Here is a 20,064-nt window from a genome sequence, read left to right on the forward strand (position 1 = left end):
TTGTCAATAGGCATGCTTCCCCCAAAGACTCAAGGAGATAACACCTCCCTGTCATCTGCAGCATCTGGGGGGTCTCCTGGCATTCCTTGGCTTGTGGCCACATCACTTCAATTTCAATGCTGCCCTTCCCCTCCACTCTATTTTTATCTTTGTGACTCTGTCATCTCTTTGTTTCTCAAAAGATACTCAACAGTGGATTTAGAGCCCATTCCAATCTGGGAAGACCTCATGTCAAGGTCTTATCTTAATCACATTGACTCTTATTCTAACATTAGGAATTTTAAGTGATATATATCCCCCAAACTTGGACTTAAAAATATTAATTTTAATGTAATACAGAGTTTGATCTCTGATTTTTTTTTTTCATGTCATGGTTTATGGTTTCCTGGAGACATCCATATTGTCTCTCTGGAAATTAGAATGTGCCAGAAGAGTTTAGTACCCAGGGATGGGAGCTGGGGTTCCACCCACCCGGGCAGGAGGAGCTGCCGGTTCTGGAGAGGGAAGAGCTTGTGGGAGGGCAGGCTAGTCTCCAGGAGATGGCAAATGCTTTCAGAAAGTCCACTGACTTCTCCTTTCTTCTTTTTATTTTTTAATTTCTTTTATATTTATTGATTTTCCCTTTTGTTGCCCTTGTTTTTTATTGTTGTTGTAGTTAATATTGTTGCTATTGATGTTGTTGTTGTTAGAGAGGACAGAGAAATGGAGAGAGGAGGGGAAGACAGAGAGGGGGAGAGAAAGACAGACACCTGCAGACCTGCTTTACTGCCTGTGAAGCACCTGGCAGGTGGGGAGCCAGGGGCTCGAACCCACCACCTGCGCTTAACCCAACTCCCGACTTCTCCTTTCTTAAAATAGCTCCTTCCACAAGGAAAATGTCAGGACATCATCCTGTGGAAAGAGCACCAGCTGCCCTGTCAGCTGCTGGGAAAGCAAGCTGTCGGGCAGGGAGGGAACAGTGGGCTCCCACTTGGATCTGGACATGAAAGCCAGGATTAAGCAGCACTGGCTGGCTGTTTGTGGGGATAGGAGTGCCCATCCTGGCAGGACTGCTCACCTCAGGACAGGCTCTGTCCATGCAGATGGATGAAGATGCCCTGTGCCTGGCGGGGGGGGGGGGGGGTGTAGGGTGGTTGGGGGCAAAAGAGCCACATTTAAAACCAGGGAACGATACTTTAATGTTCCCCTCTTTAGTTTCGCTTGCAACCACTTCCTCTGAATTCCTAATTCAAGCTGACAAACCCTGCTTAGGTCTGGAAAGATACCACCTGCCCTCACTCTAAAGAATGATCCCTGGGCAAAGCTCCACTTACTGTCTCCTTAGGAAGGAGTTGAACCCCAGGAATTAGCAAATTTGAAATGGAGCAGGGCCCAAGGTTTTGTTTCACTTGGGAGACAGTGCAAGGCAGGTATTTGTCTGTTGTAAGGCAGAGGCCTGGGCTGAGTACCACTTAGCTTTATTTTCACCGTGTCTGTCTTCTTCTTCTTCCCCTTACCCTGCAGTGTGATGATGTGGTCAGCGGGCTGTCACCCTCTTTGCCGGTGTTGGGGGAGTTGAAGCCCCCTCAGGAGGAGCACCTCATGAACTTCCTGCGACTGGTGGGGTACAGTGTGCAGGGAAGGTGTCCAGGACCAAGGGGTGCAGTCAGCAACCAGAAGCTCTTTTCTACAGCTTATTTCCTAGTCAGCGCACTAGCAGGTATGGCAAAGAGGAGCCAAAAAGGGCTGTGATTACTTTGGAAAGTGTGTGTGTGTGTGTGTGTGTGTGTGTGTGTGTGTGTGTGTGTGTCTTGCTTATTATACTATGTGTCTGAATTACAAACAATAATAATTGGGCCAGCAATATAGTTCACCTGGATAGTACACCTAATTTGACATGTGCACAACTCAGGTTTGAGCTAGACCCCTATTGCACTGGAGGAAACTCCAGTGTTGTGGTATCTTTCTCTCTTTCCCTCTCTTTTTTTATCTGAAAAGAGAAAAAAAAATCAACTTGGGGTGGTAGAGCCTAAGCTGACAGAGAGAAAAAAAAAACAAAACTACGGAATATTTGGCATAGATAGTTCTCTCCCCTTCAGCAGTACAGGGAGGATAAAAAAGGGGGTGGTTAGGGGTTGGGTGCTAGCACCTTGTTGAGGGCGCATGTTACAACGCACAAGGTTTGATTCCCCCGGTCCCCACCTGAAGGGGGAAATCTTCGCGAGTGGTGAAGCATGGCTGCAGGCATCTCTCTGTCTCTCTCCCTGTCTCCCTTTTCCCCTCTTGATTTCTGGCTGTCTCTATCCAGTAAATGAATATAATAAAGCAAGAAAGGGGGAGGTCAGGAATGTTTACATGAAAGTTCAAAGACATGAGCATGAAGGAGGCGCTGAAAGAGTTTTACTCTCTTCCCCTTGGGAGGAACGCATCTTCCAAACAGAGAGCTCTGGTGGTGATACATCACAGTGGTTCTAATTAGGCAACTTATTATTTTTTTTCTCCACCAGTGTTTAGTTCTGCTCCTCTAGGTCCTCACTGCACACTCATAGTCTCATGCTTTATCCACTGTGTTACCTCGCTGGCTGTGGGAATCTTGAGTTTTTAAAAAATTGAGGGAAAAAAAAACCGCTTCTCTAAGCTTTATATACTAATGTATGCTCTCTCCATGCCTTGTCCCAAGTCATGCATGAAAGTTCTGAGATGGACAGAACATAAGACACCCCTGCGCATTGGCAACTTTATCAAAGACCGTTCTCTACCATTTATTAGACATTTACATATGGACATTCTGTGGAGAACTAGTCCACAGTCAGAGTCCTCCAGTTTCACATATCCTATTCTTCTTTTTCCTGCAGTCTTTATTTTTTAATGGAGATACAGATATATGTATCTGTCATCAGTAGTTCCAGGCATATAACACAATGATTAGATATTTGTACACATTGTAAAATCATCACACAAGTCCAATTAATAGCCGTCACCATGCTTTCTTGTGAGAACTTTTTTTTTTTTTTTTTTTTTTTTGCTTCCAGGGCTATCGCTGGGGCTTGGTGCCTGCACTATGAATCCACTGCTTTCAGAGGCTATTTTTTTCCCTTTTTGTTGCCCTTGTTGTTTATCGTTGTTACTGTTGTTGTTGTCACTGCTGTCATTGTTGCTGGATAGGACAGAGAGAAATTGAAGAGGGGAAACAGAGGAGGAACGAAAGATAGACAGCCACCTGCAGACCTTCTTCACCACTTGTGAAGCGACCTCTCTGCAGGTGGGGAGCCGGGGGCTCAAACAGGGATTCTTACTCCGGTCCTTACGCTTGGCGCTGTGCGCTTGACCTGCTGTGCTACCACCCAGCCTCCCTTGTGAGAACTTTTAAGCCCTATACTCTTAGCAACTTTAGATATGCACTATGATAACTATAGTCACCATACTATCATGCCCAGTGGCTCGCCCATTTTGTCACCAGAAGCTTGTGCCTTTTCACCCCTTGCACCCATTTTGTTCAACCCCAACCCTACCACCAATCTGTTCTCTGATTTTTGTTTTTAATTGTTATGTTTGAATTCCATGTGTAAGAAAACTTGGTACGTGTATTCTTCTCCACCTTACGTATTTCACTTAACATGAAGCCCATACCCTCAAGATCCTCGGAGTTTCCACTGACATGAAATGCCCTTTTCCATCCTTTCACTTCAGGCGATGTGTGTCCTTACATCTGAGTCCTGTTGTGGGCAGTACACAGACATATTTCATTCATCTTTTATTTTATTTTATTTTGTCATTGCTGGGGCTTCACTGTTCTAGCCTGGCTTTGTCAGATAGAAAGTGAGAAGGGTGGGGGGATAGCACTGAAGTTTCCTCCAGTGCTGTAGTACTCCATGTGGTGTACTGGGGGCTTGAACTTGGGTTGGTCACTCATGGCAAAGCAGGCACTTTCCCAAGCGCTAGGTTCTTTTTTTTAAATTATTCAGTCACCATGTATCTTTCCATCGGAGAATTCAGCCTGTTTACATTTACAGTACTTATCAGTAGGTATGTACCTATTGGCATTTTGTTTTCTGACTGCTTTTATAGCTCACTGGGTAAGGTGCATGCCTTGCCTTGTGTGGCCCAGTTTCAAGTATGAGGACCACATGAGAGTTGCTGGGGTAAGCTCTGATGCTATGGTGTCCCTAACTGGTAAAGTAAAGTTACAGTGATGAGGCTCCAGCTTAAAAAGCGAGAGAGAAAAAAGAGAGATAGAGATAGAAGGAGGGAGAGAGAGAAAGAAAGAGGAGAAAAAGGGAACTTGTTAACAAGAAAATTATAGGCTCCATCTTTTTTTTTTTTAAAATCTTATTTATTTATTAATGAGGAAGACAGGAGGAGAGAAAAAGAACCAGACATCACTCTGGTACATGTGCTGCCAGGGATTAAACTCAGGACCTCACACTTGAGAGTCAATGCTTTATCCACTGCACCACCTCCTGGACCACTAGACTACATCTTTCATGACTGTGTATCTTTGTAGTTGTTTTCATGATACATTTAACTTTACCTGTGAGATTTATACTTTCATATCTTTTTAGCTTAAAGAAGACCCTTTAATATTTCTTGTAAGGACAGTTTAGTGGCAATGAATTCATTAAATTTGTCTGAAAAAGCCATTTCTTGCTCCTTCCATTCTGAAAGAGGTATTTCGAGGATATTGTATTCTTGGACTGATTTATTTTTATTCTGTGTATTTATTTTGGATAGAGACATTGAGAGAGAGGCAGGAGAGAGGTAGAGGGGAAGTAAAAGACACTTAAAGCACTGCTTCACTCCTTGTGAAACTTTCCCCTGCTTTTGGAGACTGGAACTCGAACCTGGGTCCTAGTGCACTGTAACGTGCTTGCTCAACTGTTGTGCCACTGCCCGGCCTTTTTTTTTTTTTTTTTTTTGGTGTTGGGGAGGATATACTTCTCAGCTCTGGCAATAATGGTGCCAGGGACTGTACCTGGGGCTGCAGGTATGTACATCCTATTAGACTCTTCTGCCGAGCATTGGAACTCTTTTTCTTTAAGCATTTTAAGTGCATTATGTCACACTCCCTTCTGGCTTATAGAGGCTGACAAGCTGACAGTCTTATAGGGGCTCCCTGGTGTTTTTTTTTTTTTTTCTCTTGCAGCGTTTGAGAGTCTGTTCTTGTCTTTAATTATAGTTATGTGCCACTTAGCACTGAAGGCTGCGCTTTGGAACTTCTGCCATTATATTTGACTACTGTGTAAATTCCACAGAGGTGTGATTATATACATCTAGTTGCTATAATCTATTATACATCTAGTGTACATGGTATGCCCATTGGGACTACCATTGTATTGTCTGTTGTTGACTGAAAAGTGAACACAGAGGTGGCTATTAGATCTGTTTTAGGGGGAGGGGGCTGGGCCATAGCACAGCAGGTTAAGCACACATGATGTAAATCACATGGACCAGCTTAAGGATCCAGGTTCCAGCTCCTGGCTCCCCACTTGCAAGGGGTGGGGGGTTGCTTCACTGTCGGTGAAGCAGGTCTGCAGGTATCTATCCTTCTCTCCCCCTCTCTCTCTTGCCCTCCTCTCTCTGTCCTGTCCAACAACAATGACAACAATGGTAAACAACAAGGGCAACAAAAGGGAAAAGTTAGCCTCCAGGAGCAGAGGATTCATAGAGCAGGCACTGAGCCCCAGCAATAACCCTGGAGGCAAGAAAAAAGAAAAAAATAGATTTGTTTTTAAAACAGCCTTTGCTGCCTATTTAGTGTCACTGATTCAAAAAATTCTGAGCATATTTTCTGCCCAGCTGATGGAAAAGTACTAAAGTATAAATTAGGTACAATTGAGAGGCTGGGTCTTAACTTTTTTTTCTGACAGTGACTGATTTTTTTTTTTTCTCTTGCAGAAATGCCAGATAATGCAGCAGCTCTGCTGGGTACTTGCTGTAAGCTCCAGATTATTTCTGTACTCTGCCACATGGTAAGTAACTCTCTAGGGCCTAGATGGGGCCAAGGATGGAGCAGTGAAAAGGAGATAAGACACCTGCAGCTTGTAGAACTTCTAGACTTTTTTTTTCCTTATCCACAGATGGCCTTCAAAATATATTAAATATTATTTTTAATATATATTTTATTTGCTTTCTTTTAATGAGAAAGATTCAGGGAGAAAGATAGAGTGACAGACAGACATATTAGACAGACAGACACCAGAGCACTACTCAGATCTGGTTTATGGTGGTTTGGGGGATTGAACCTGAGACTTCAGAGCCTAAGGTAAGAAAGTCTTTTTGCATAACCATCATGCTATCTCCCTACCCCCCCCAGCCAATATGTATTATTATTAAGTCTACTCCATAGGAAAACTGAGGTCCTGGGGAAAGCATTTGGTTGATGAATTTAATAGCAAGCTAAGACTTCAATCTTGCCTCTAGACTCGAGATATCATTCTTCCCCATGGTTTGTAAGGATTTTGTTTACCTCTTGGTTGAACACTACAGGAAAGGGCCCTAGCATCATGCTATTTGCAGTTGTGTTTGGAATCTAGACCCACTTGATTCTGCCCTGCTTCAGATTCATCATGATGAAAGTCTGACCTGTTTCATGGAGACACAGTCAGCTTATTTCCTTTATTTTAGGAATATTATTATCTGTGTGGACTGGGGAAACACAAGAGTTAGGTAATGAGTTTAGTTCAGAGAGTCAAGGTTAAGCAGCACCTTTTTACATTATAAATCGGGTCATTAAGAGACTAAACTACCAATAGGGCTGCACTCAATTGCTCTAAAAGGAGATTTCCTCCAGTGCAGTTTTGCAGGTGTTATTTAGCCCAAGATGAAGTTGGCAAAGCATTCCCGACCAGATTATTTGAGGATCTTCTTACTAAATGTTAAAGCAAGCTTGTAAACACAGGTTTGTAAAGCAGGTATTACAGACAATAGTCTTAACTAGGGCTGTGAAATCTAATGCACATCTCCTTTGAGAACCATGGCTAATGCCTTTGGAATATCTTTCCCCAAAATAAGACTGCAGCAAGACACAACTACACTGGATTTAAATACCACTCACAATGGAAAGTAAATTCTACACACTCAGAGGAATGCTCTGTTCTTCCGCTTTGACTACAAAAGCTTGTAAATGTGCAGCCTGTGTACTCTGTGGCCAGCTGAAGGAGAAAGACTTAAGTTCAGTCGTGCAAACAAAAAGCATCATTGCCTAATTGTGTTCAGTGATGAGATGAGAGTAGTTCACTGCCCCACGCCGCTTTTTTGAGTAACTGCGTGTACAGTGTTAGAAAATTGGCCCTTGGGGAGCCAGGCAGTAGTGCAGCAGGTTAAGCGCAGGTGGTGCAAAGCGCAAGGACTGGTGTAAGGATCCCGGTTCAAGCCCCCAGCTCCCCACCTGCAGGGAAGTTGCTTCACAGGCAGTGAAGCAGGTCTGCAGGTGTCTTTCTCTCCCCCTCTGTCTTCCTCTCCTCACTCCATTTCTCTCTGTCCTATCCAACAACAAGAACAACAACAATAACTACAACAATAAAACAAGGGCAACAAAAGGGAATAAATAAATAAATATAAAAAATAAAAAGAAAGAAAATTGGCTCTTACTAAGTAATTTGAAGTCATCAGTTGTGCTCAGGAAGCATATAGTAATTTAAATAGAAAGAAAGTTATGCCGCCACCACATTGACTAAGTCCCTATCTCAACACACTTACATTTAGTTGTCATCTGCCTTGAAGATTAGTTCCAGAATTTGATCTTATGTTGTTTTGAAATTCTGTTCTGCTGATGTTCTAAGAGCATATATCAGCATATACCAGTAGATCGCCAGAATGGTTAATGTTTAGTCTTGCACAAAAGAACTTATCGAGAGAAAACGAAGAACTGATTTTTTTTGACACCTTACTGAGTATTTTCACCTAATTTCCTTTAGGTAATGCAACAACTCTTCCTAAGACAAAGTTCTGAGGAAACTTAGGTGTCATGTGCTTCTTAAAGGAATTTTTTTTTTCTTTCCTTTTCCTGGTAACTTTGAGAAACTTTCTGAATGGTGTCACATATGATAATATCTGTCGAGCTGATAGAACCCTGTTTAGAAAGGGCTGGTAACTCACCTGGTTAACCATGCAAAGGACCCAGGTTCAACACCCCCCCCCCCCCGTTCCCACCTTCAAGGGGAAGTGATGAAGCAGTGCTTCCTGTGTCTATTTCTCATTCTCTATCCCTCTTTCCTTTCAATTTCTCTGTTATTTAGTGAGATACTACTTCACTCCTGTGAGAATGTCACACATCAGGAAAGGTAGCAACAACAAATGCTGAAGAGGTTGTGGGGACAAAGCTGCACTGCTGATGGGAATGTAAATTGGTCCAACCCCTATGGAGAGCAGTCTGGAGAACTCTGAACCTGCAGTTCCTCTCTTGGGGATATATTCCCAAGAACCAAACACAACCATCCACAAAAGATCTGTGTATACCTATGTTCAATTTCTCTGTTATTTCAAATAAAATAGTTAGAAAAAAAAAGTGGGGATTAGAAAAATAAAAACCTGGTGTGAGAGAGAGAGAGTTAGAATCATTTTGCCCCAACACCCTCTGGGTGACTGAGTCTCTATTATACCTATAAGTACCTTATAGGCACTAGGAATTGACTGGTGCTTGAGAAAGAAACTGGATACTGTTCAGTACTTTTATGCCAGACCCAGAAACACTATCCACTCTGCTACTGCCATTGGCAGTATTTCATCCTTAAATCACTAGGATTGTAATAAAAAAAAATTCTGTATTGTATAGCTCAAAAGTAACCAGAGAACAAGAACTGAGGTCACATAAAGGACAGGGAGTGAACATTTATTTTATGTTAACAGGCTACAGGCCGATTCCTACCAGACCTGCACACACTTGTACTGCAGCACCCAGCTTTTATCAGTCTCAAACTAGGGGCAGCACAAGCTAATTGGTTAGAAACAGAGTCCATAGGGAGTTGGGCAGTAGCGCAGTGGGCTAAGCGCACATGGCGTGAAGCACAAGGATCAGAATAAGGATCCCAGTTCGAGCCCCCGGCTCCCCACCTGCAGAGGAGTCACTTCACAGGCAGTGAAGCTGGTGTGCAGGTGTCTATTTTTCTCTCCCCCTCTATGTCTTCCCCTCCTCTCTATTTCTCTCTGTCCGAACAATGACATCAATAACAACAACAGTAATAACTACAACAACAATAAAAAACCAGTAAGGGCAACAAAAGGAAAAATAAATAAATAAATATAATAAATTTTTTTTTAAAAAAAATCCATAAAGGTGTTGACAATAAAGATGAGAACAGCTTGGCTACAATCAGAGCCTCACCACTCAGAATGCTGGAATACGCAAGTGGGGTCCATCAGCAGTCCATGGATTTTTCATTTCAGGATGTGGTGCTTGTGCTTAAAGAGCAGTCAGTGCCTGGACTATGAATCTACTGCTCCTGGTGGCCATTTTTTTCCCCGTTTTATTGGATAGGGCAGAGAGATTTGAAAGGGGAGGGGAAAATAGAGGTGAGAAAAAAATGGACACCTACAAACCACTTCACTGCTTGTGAAGTGACCCCCCCCAAAGGTGGGGGACTGGGGGCTTGAACCAGGATCCTTCTTGTGCTTTTAACCTGGTGCTCCACTGCCCGACACCCTCCCCCTTCGTTTTTATACTAAATCTTTATTTCTACATTATTAAAACCGTCTAGTTCTGAATCCCTAATAAAAATCAAGACTATTGAAAATTGAAATTACAGAAGATCACAAAAAATTATCAGAAATTTGATCAAATCTCTAAAAGCTCCCCCCCAAACAAAAAGTCAAAAACTTCAATAAAACATTAACACACTTAATTCAGCAAAGCATTAAAAGTGTCATATACAATATTCGAGTGAGATTTATCCCAGGAATACAACGATATAATAAAATATGCATAATACAATACAACATAAGAATACAATCATATCCGACATGCCAATGATTAATATCTGACTCAGTGGTGAAAGCCAACCATTTTTCTCCCAAATCAGGTGCAAGATAAGATCGTCTACTCTTCCTTCCTTCCTTTATTGTGTGTGTGTGTTTGTGTCATTGGGACCTCACATATTTGAAGTTTCACTGCTTCAGACCAATTTTTTTTTCCAGAGAGGGAGAGAGCCAGCTAGCAGCCAGCCAGATAAGACACACAGACAGACACCCCAGCATCCAGCATCTCCTAGCGACATAGTAGTGGTAAGGTAGTATGCTGCAGGCTCAAGCCTGGACTGTGCGCACGCATGCCAAGACAGGTACCCTTCCAGGTGAGTTATCTTACCGGCCCCCTTGCAACCAGTCTTGCATCGGTATACAGCATAGTATGGAAGCCCTAACTAGAACAATTAGGCAGGGAATAGCAGAAATGAAATTATCACAGTATGTGGATGACTGATTTTTACATAGAGAAAAACGCTGAAGATCTCACCAAAAACTGTTGGAACAAATGAGTTAACAAGCCACTAAACAAAAACTGGTGACAGGCTGGGAGACAGCTCATACAGTAAAGCACACACTTTGCTGTATGTGACGTTTACTCTTACTCTTTTTTTTTCCTTCAAAGTAATAAAAGAACAAAAATAAAATTGGGGCTGGGTAGGTGGTATTGCACGTGTGATGCATGAGGCCCTTGATTCTTTTCCCAGAACTGTATTTAAATTAAAACCAAACTAAAACAAAGGGGGCCAACCTACCACAAATTAGGGGTGGGTGCCTGTGACCTCTTCCTCAGACTGTAGGAACCTTGTCACAAACTGGGATTACTACCTGTGCTTGGCTATGGGCTTCCAGAACACTGTAGTCACGAGTCTATTAACCTGCAAGAATAACACACAGAACTCAGGAACTACGTTGATTCACTAGTTCATTAATTAGAAGAAGCAACCAGATGAAAGCCATGCATTCAGGGCTGAGTGTGTGGGTAGGGGAAGGTGAAGAACTTGTGTGTGCTCTCCGCGTGCACCATTTCCCCCGATCTTCATACACTAACTCAGAGCTCTCTGAACCCCCTTGCTCACCCCTCCCATTTCCCCTCCCCAAAATCATTTCACTGGGGGGAAATAATGGATTATAGAGTAACTGTTGCTATATGAGTAGTTTATTTCACCAGAGTAAAATAGCTCTGGCTTATGTTACTTATTTTGGATAGAGACAGAGAACTTGAGGGAGAAGAGGGATGTGTAGAGGGAGAAAGATAAGAGATATCTGTAACACTGCTTCACTACTTGTGAAGCTTCCCCTCTGTAGGTGGGGACTGGGGGGCTTGAACCGGGGTCTATGTATACTGTAACGTGTGTGCTCACCAGGTGCACCACTACTTGGACCTGAGCACAGTTTCTTATCTCCCCGAGAGATGTTTGCACACTAGTCCCACCACCAATCCAAGCCTCTTCACCGTCGTGTCCTGGGTATCTGATGCCCTCTCCCTGGGCCCCCGTCTCCCTCTAGATTCAGAGTCTTTTGCTTAGCTGGAATATGTCTTGGACTTTTTGAAGTCTTCATTACATGGGCCTTCATTACAAGGCTTCATTAATTCACTTGCAACTACACTCAACCTTCCGTCTCTCTCCTTAACTAAACCGGGGTTGGTTTTCCAGGCGACCCACCTGCAACGTGTTTTCTAAATTAGCATAGCAAGAGACACCCTAAACACTCTAAACACTTGAAGTGAGAATGATCTTGGATAGCTTTGAGTCTAGAACGGTGAATGAAGACCAACTATGTATAAGAAATAAGACTGGGTTGTTGGCAAAGTCATGCCATATTTTTCTGTTTTTCTATGCAACAATGCCTCAGGACTTCTCCGACAACCCAGTAACTATTTTTGGGTCATCTGAATGGATATTTTTTTTTCTATAAATCACATCTTAGGAATCCTTGTGTATTGCTGGAAGTAATATAAACTTGTGCAGCCATTATGGAAATTGGCATGGAGATTTTTCAAGAAAATTAAACATTATTACTGATGCAATAATCTCACATTAAAGGATGCAAACCCTAATTAGAAGGGATACACGCACCTGTGTTCATTGCAACATCACTTACAACAGTCAGAAATGTGGTGTAAACAATTTTGGTGTCCGTCCATGAATGAAGGAATGAAGGTGATTACACACACACACACACACACACACATATATACACACACACACAGGATGATGGAATATACTAGTCAATCAGAAAAAAGAATAAAATTTTGCCATTTGCATAGTATGGATATTGGAGGTATTATTTAAAGCAAAACAAATGAACAAAACTTAAACACAGAGCAGAATGGTGGTGGCCAGAAGGGAAGAGATTTAGGGAATAAGCAAGAGGGTGGCAGGGGTCAAGAAGTAGACAACCAGAGGTAGACTTAGTAAGTTATAAGTGCAATGTATATACAGCATGACATCACGATACTGTATTACATATGTGAAAGTTTCCAAGAGAGTAACTCTTTTTTTAAACTTTTAAAAAAATATTTATTTGTTCCCTTTTGTTGCCCTTGTTGCTTTATTGTTGTAATTACTGTTGTTATTGATGTTGTAGTTGTTGGATAGGACAGAGAGAAATGGAGAGAGGAGGGGAAGATAGAGAGGGGGAGAGAAAGATAGACACCTGCAGACCTGCTTCACGGCATGTGAAGTGATTCCCCTGCAGGTGGGGAGCCGGAGGCTCAAACCAGGATCCTGATGCTGGTCCTTGCGCTTTGCACCACGTGCACTTAACCTGCTGCGCTACCGCCTGACTCCCTGAGAGTAGCTCTTAAAAGATTCCATGACAAGAAAAAGAAATTGGTAAACTTTATATGGTGATGGACAGTAAACTGAGTCATTGTGGTGACCACTCTGCAGTGTATGCACATAATAAATTTTGGCATTTGACATCTAGAAGTAATTTATATGTCAATTTTACCTCAATAAAAAATTTAAAGGCCCTAAAAAGTAGTATTTTAGATGTTTTGAGCAATTGCAATTAGAGTGGTGTCCAAAGTTACCTTTTGAAGAACTTTCATTCAGTACATGTTAGGGAAACTGGTGAACATGAGACCATGTTCTTGGTCTGAGCAGATTGACTTTTTTTTAAAAAAAAAAATATTTATTCCCTTTCGTTGCCCTTGTTGTTTCATTGTTGTAGTTATTCTTGTTGTCATTGTTATTGGATAAGACAGAGAGAAATGGAGAAAGGAGGGGAATACAGAGTGGGGGGAGAGAAAGGTAGACACCTGCAGACCTGCTTCACCACCTGTGAAGCGACTCCCTTGCAAGTGGGGAGCCAGGGGCTTGAACCGGGACCCTTAAACCAGTCCTTGCGTTTCGCTCCACATGCACTTAACCCACTGTGCTACTGCCCGACTCCCGCAGATTGACTTTTGTAAACAGACTAACAGTAAATACCAAGATGAAGATTTCAGACATAGAAGTATATAAAGACCACATAACCATGTAGTAATGCCTGGGATACGGGAATAGGGATTGGATCAATGGTGAACGCCTTCTCGTATGGCGTTCTCACTAAAGGAAAGGATAAAAAGGAGGTAGAGAAAACCCAGGTAGAAAAAATTGTAAGGGGTCCCGGTGGTAGCGCACCTGGTTAAATGCACACACTACAGTGCACAAGGACACAGGTTCAAGCTCCTGGACCCACCTGCAGGGGGAAAACTTGATGAGTGGTGAAGCAGGGCTACAGGTGTCTCCTCCATCTCCCCCTCCTCTCAATTTCTCTTTGTCTCTGTCTATAATAATAAATATTTAAAAATAAAAAAAAGAACTGGGTGGGGGTAGATAGCATAATGGTTATAACAGAGACTTTTATGCCTGAGACTCCGAAGTCCGGGTTCAATGAGCCAGAGCTGAAAAAGAAAGGAAGGTAAGAGCAAAAATTCTTAAAGCAAGAAACAATAGCAGTAACAACAAAAAACCCATGGTAGTTAAAGTGTTTATATAAATATTTAAGAAATTCTATTATCTTCATTAAAATAAAAACCGAAGCAAATTTTACTTTCTGTATATGTACAAGAAAGTTATATTCTGACATCTTTAATCTACTGGAATTAATGGATCTAGTAGAGGACAGAGTTTAGAATTAAGGATTCAGTCAGAGGATTCCAGGAATTAGATGACATCTCGCCTGATGTTCTGGCCTGGATCAAAACTATCTTTTCAGCTATTAAATGATGAATTCACTTTCTTCACCTCATCTTGGACTGAGCTTGAAGGAATCATGTTAAGTGAGACAAGTCAGAAAGAGGATGAATATGGGATGATATCACTCATGGACACAAGTTGAAGGGGGAACACAAAGTCAGAAGTTGGACTGGGTTTGGTGTGTTGCACCAAAGTAGGGGACTCTGCAGGGGTGTGTAGTTCCTGGTGCATGACAGTGGAAGAGGACCTAGGCTGGGGATAAGTGTTTGGCAGAAAATTGAGAAATTTTACACATGTATCAACCGTATTTACTGTAAGCCATTAATCCAATTTAAAAAAGAATTTCCTGCTTAGGGCTAGGGAGATAGTTAACTTGGATAGTGCATCTGCTTTGTCATGCCAGCAACCCAGGTTTGAGTCCTGCCCCCACTACACAGGAGAAACTTCTGTGTTGTAGTATCTTTCCCTCTGTCTTTACATCTTTCTATCTGAAAGTCAGCCTGTAGTAGTGAAGCCCTGGAAATGACAAGGGAAAAAAAAATGCTGCACCATTTAGGGAATTACAAATTTTGCTTTTCCTTTTATGATTATTTTGCTGTTTGCTTCATTCTTTATCATCTGTAACATTTTTTTAAAAAAGATTTTATTTATTCATGAGAAGGAGAGAACCAGATATCATTCTGGTACATGTACTGTTGAGGATTGAACACAGGACTTCATGCTTGAGAGTTCAGTGCTTTATCCACTGTGCCACTCAACTGTTAACATTTCTTTCAGTAATTTTTTTTTTTTTTTGTATTTTGTCTTTTCAGCTCCGTGCTTTGTCTAATGATGGAGTATCTGATCTTGAAGACCCAGTCTTGGCGCCTCTGAAAGATACAGAAAGATTTGGGATCGTGCAGCGTTTGTTTGCCTCTGTTGATATTAACCTGGAGAGACTGCAGTCATCTGTGAAAGTCATCATTCAGAAAGACACTCATGTTTCCCCACTAATTCTTTACATTAGCTTGAATGGACTCTGTGCTTTGGGAAAAGCAAATTAGTAACACATGTAAGCACTTTTACTGACCAATGCTGGATATTTTTCAGCATCGTAATACCCAAATCAAAATATTTGGGGGCTTAGGTCAGATCCACATTAAAGTTGATCAGTGCGGTGAATTTACAAAAGCAGGATCCTCACACTTTGTACTATGTGTGCTTAACCTACTGCGCCATTGCCTCTTTCCCTCTTTATCTCCCCCTCCCCGCTTGATTTCTACCTAATAAATAAATAAATAATGGAAGGAACAGAAAGGTGTGTATGGCATGGCTGGTAGTGGAGAGTGAAGTGACCACAACATTGAAGCTTCCTTCACTGTCATGGGGTGCAGGCGGGGGTCATGTCCATGCCAATGCAGCAAACTATTCAGGTGAGCTATTTCACCAGCCTACAGCAAGTAATTCTTATCTTTAAACTCTTTCATCAAAAATTTACTTTAGCAGTATGCCTACCTTTTTTTTTTAAATTTGCTTGTTAATAATCACTTTGCAAAAATCACTTTGTCCTTCCTTAAGAAAGAACTGAGTGATGACACATTCGGTGGAGTGCACACACTAGCATGCCTGAGGACCCAGGTTCAAGCCCACCCAACCCCACCTCGATCCCCTACTTGCAGGGGGAAGCTTCATGAATGGGTAAACAGTGTTGCAGCTGTCTATCCCCTTTCACTCTGAATTTTATCCTCAAAAAAAAAAAAGTTGTCTACAACACTATAAAACTGGATGTCTGAAAGAACATGTGGTTAACTGAAGTTCGGCACAGTTTAAAGAGCATGAAGCAGGGCTGGGGAAATAGTTCAGCTGGTGCAGCTCAGAACTTACATGCCTGAAGCTCCTGGTTTGATCCCTGTCACCAAATGTACTAGGAGTGGTGCTCTGGCTTCTCCCTCACACTTGTGAAACTATCTCAAAACACACACACACTCTCTCTCTCTTCATATAGAATATAAAATGACACAACACATGGTTATGTTCAAAATAAATACCAAGAGCTAACTAAAGAAAAATCAAGGCTTACAAGTCAAAGACTCATTGTGGGCTCTAACACAGCTCAACACAGCATGTAGGAAAGTACAATGGTTGCTGACCCCTAGAATTCGGTTTTTTCTACAGTGGAATTCAAGATGCCACTTTAAGAATCAGTGTTGGGCATCTGGGTTGTTTCCAAGTTTGAATGATTATAAAAAGAGGGAAGAAATGAGGTGAAACCCATGATGTGTATTTATTTATTTATTTTATTGTTGTCATTGATGCTGTTGATGTTGGAAAGGACAGAGAGAAATGGAGAGAGATGGGGAAGACAGAGGGGGAGAGAAAGACAGACACCTGCAGACCTGCTTCATTGCCTGTGAAGCAACTACCCTGCAGGTGGGGTGCCGGGGGCTCGAGCCAGAATCCTTACGCCAGTCCTTGCGCTTTGTACCATGTGTGCTTAACCCGCTGCACTACCACCCGACTCCCGATGTGTTTTTTTAAAATTATTCATTCCCTTTTGTTGCCCTTTTTTATTGTTGTAGTTATTATTGTTATTGAAGTCATCATTGTTGGATAGGAGAGAGAAATGGAGAGAGGAGGGGAAGACAGAGGGGGAGAGAAAGATAGACACCTGCAGACCTGCTTCACCGCTTGTGAATCGACTCCCCTGCAGGTGGGGAGCCGGGGGCTCGAACCGGGATTCTATGCCTGTCCTTTGCACCACCTGTGCTTAATTTGCTGCGCTACCGGCAGGTATGATGTTTTAAAGTAGAGGTCGTAATTACGTGTGTGTGTGTGTGTGTGTGTGTGTGTGTGTGAGTTGTGTTGGGGAGTGGGGGGGGGTCATGAGGGGGCCACATTAGAGACCCTGTGTATGACAGTGGAGAAAAGACTTGGATAGGTGGTGAGAGGGTGTGCAGACATGTACCACAGGGAGATGAGAGGTTGTACCCATGTGTCAACTGTTCTGTAAGTCTGTATTCCATTATTTCCCCAATAAATTTAGATTCAAATAAGGAATCCGTGTTACTGAAAATGAGTTGGTTAACAGTTCTTTTTAACAGAAAACAAAAGGACTAGTAACAAACCTCCTCTTTTATTTAAGAATATGGGAAATCCCACAAATTTTAGTTGGTAGCAACTTCTGGTTTAAAGCTGGTAATTTAGAATTGTCACCGGGATTATTGCTGGATCTCGGTGCCAGTACTATGAATCCCCCCCCCCCCATTTTACTTGATAAACTGAGAGGTAAGATAAAGAGGGGGCGAGAAAGAATAGACACCTGCAGACCTGTCACTGCTCATGAAGCATCCCCCTGACAAGTGGGGAGCGGGATGGGGGGGGGCTTGAACGCAGATCCTGTTCTTGGCAATCAGGTGTGCCACTGTCCAGCCCCCTTGACATTTTTTAATGCTATGGTTTTTCTCTAAGTTAATAAGCCAGTATTCAGAAATCCAAAATTCAGACAGGGCTTGCATTTATACATCCTTCTTCTACTGGCTTGCTGTTAAACTGTAGTAATGATATCGGTTTCTAATTCTGCAATAAGACATTTTGGCATGTGTTTTGTAGTGGCAACAATACCTGCTCAGCAGGTCACAGAGCATTTTTTTTTACAAGTAGTGAATTATTTGATTTCACATACATTTAATATAAACACAGTATAATGTGTAACTGTACTCCTTCAGTTCATGCTGGAGATCAGTAAAAATCACTGAGTATGTATGTGGGGGGGAAGGGGGACCCTGTTACTTCTGACTGACTTGGAATATGAAGGCAAGTCAGACTTGTGGTACTGCATCATCAGTCAGTGGCCACAAAGCAATTAGAAGGACAAAACTACAACATATTCAAGTCAGATCAGAAGTCCCTTAGCAGGACTGTTTCTCTGTATAAAGAAACACGCATTTCAAGCTCAATACTATGGTGTTAAATTCTTGAAATATGGTGAAATTTTGCGTGATTTGTGAACAGTCTGGTTGTCAGCAATGATTCCCTAGGGGTTTTTGGATTTGAGATTCTTGAATGATATGTGCCAGTTATTATGTCAACTATGGAAGAGGTACAGTTAAAGAAAAAACAAGATAAACAAACATAATAAACAGATAACACAGCTTAGTAAAGACTGTTCAGTTTAGCGGGTTGGGCGGTAGCGCAGCAGGTTAAGCGCACATGGCACCAAGCACAAGGACCGGCTTAGGGATACCAGCTCGAGGCCCGGCTCCCCACCTGCAGCAGGGGTCGCTTCACAAGCAGTGAAGCAGGTCTGCAGGTCTTTCTCTACCTCTCTGTCTTCCCCTCCTCTCTCCATATCTCTCTGTCCTATTCAGCAACGACGACATCAATAAACAACCACAACAACGATAAAACAAGGGCAACAAAGAGGCCTCCAGGAGCAGTGGATTCATAGTGCAGGCACCGAGCCCCAGTGGTAACCCTGGAGGCAAAAAAAAAAAAAAAGACTTTTCAGTTTAGGGGTAGCACAGCGGGTTAAGCGCACATGCGAAGCACAAGGACCTGCTTAAGGATCCCGGTTCGAGTCCCTGGCTCCCCACCTGCCTTGGAGTCGCTTCACAGGTGGTGAAGCAGGTCTGCAGATGTCTTTCTCTACCCCTCTGTCTTCCCTTCCCCTCTCCATTTCTCTGTACTATCCAACAACGATGACATCAGTAACAATAAAAAAATAAAAAAGACTTCTCGGTTTAGCATTTACCATGTCAAAGTAACACATTATTGTAATTTAAAGTGAAGAAAAATAAGTTACATTAACAAAGACCTAATTAAAAGTCACAGTTAATAGAATTATGATCTTATCAGAATACCATCTCTTTTTATCAAAAGAGCAATAATTTTAAAGTAAGTAGTATAGCAAATTGCGGAAGTGGTGCAAAATATGATCATAAAAATTCCTACCTTAGAAATAAGACATTACCATATCTTCACCTTTTAGTGTATTTAGAAGTATTTTTTTATTCTGTGCACTCAAAAATTATCTCAGGAAGAAAGAAACAATGAATTATGGGAAATCTTAGAAAGGAAATAAAACTTGAAGCTAACAAAAACAATTTCAAAAGAATTTCATCATAAAAAATACAGAATTGTTACCTTAGGTATACAATGTATACTTAGATAAAAACTGATAGTGATTAGTAAATCATATTCTCCAAGCGTGAATAATATTCACTTGTCCTATATACAGTAATTCTTTTATTTAAAATGAATTTCTCCCAAGAATTCAAAATACATTACAGATCTCATAGCAAATCTACTGCAGCAAGAGGAGGGTAGATACCATCTCTCTAAATCTGATCACAAATTCATTCAAAGGCTTAAGTATTTCCCACGAGATTTCCATCTAGGACTCTACTCTTTTTAAAAAATTTATTTATTTATTCCCTTGTGTTGCCATTGTTATTTTATTGTGGTAGTTATTACTTTTGTTGGATAGGACAGAGAGAAATGGAGAGAGAAGGGGAAGACACAGAGGGGAGAGAAAGACACCTGCAGACCTGCTTCACCACTTGTGAAGTGACTTCCCTGCAGGTGAGGAGTTGGGGGCTCAAACCAAGATCCTTGCGCCATGTGTACTTAACCCGCTGTGCTACCGCCCAACTCCCTTTTTTTTTTTTCTAAAGAAATTTGGGTATACTAATTTTTCTAAGTTTAATTCCTCACATATTTTTATAAACATTAGTATCTGCCTCAAGTTAAAATCAGAGCCTTTTACAACTATATTGATTCAAATAAGTTTCTGAATGCCTGGCAATTTGAGAGTAATTAAAAACTTAAAGCCAGTTGTAATTATATAAATGAATATATTTAGTATTATTCATGTTTGGGTAGAATTTTACATATTGTACACATAGCTATATGCATTATATATAGTAACTGAAACATTAAAAATAATGACATGTTATCTACA

At 41.7% G+C, this 20,064-nt stretch overlaps 1 protein-coding gene across 1 annotated transcript in view; it reads left to right on the forward strand.

Annotated features, from left to right (window-relative positions):
• Positions 1-15,397, forward strand: part of GSDME (gasdermin E) — a 78,949-nt gene extending 63,552 nt beyond the window's left edge. Inside the window, exons 9-11 of the mRNA XM_060196073.1 lie at positions 1,504-1,699; positions 5,875-5,948; positions 14,939-15,397. Of these exons, the coding sequence (XP_060052056.1) occupies positions 1,504-1,699; positions 5,875-5,948; positions 14,939-15,169 (501 nt within the window). The 3' untranslated portion in view covers positions 15,170-15,397. The remainder of the gene's footprint in view (positions 1-1,503; positions 1,700-5,874; positions 5,949-14,938) is intronic.
• The last annotated feature ends 4,667 nt before the right edge of the window (positions 15,398-20,064 follow it).

The sequence above is a fragment of the Erinaceus europaeus genome, chromosome 8, assembly GCF_950295315.1.
Source record: "Erinaceus europaeus chromosome 8, mEriEur2.1, whole genome shotgun sequence".
Classification (NCBI taxonomy): Eukaryota; Metazoa; Chordata; class Mammalia; order Eulipotyphla; family Erinaceidae; genus Erinaceus; species Erinaceus europaeus.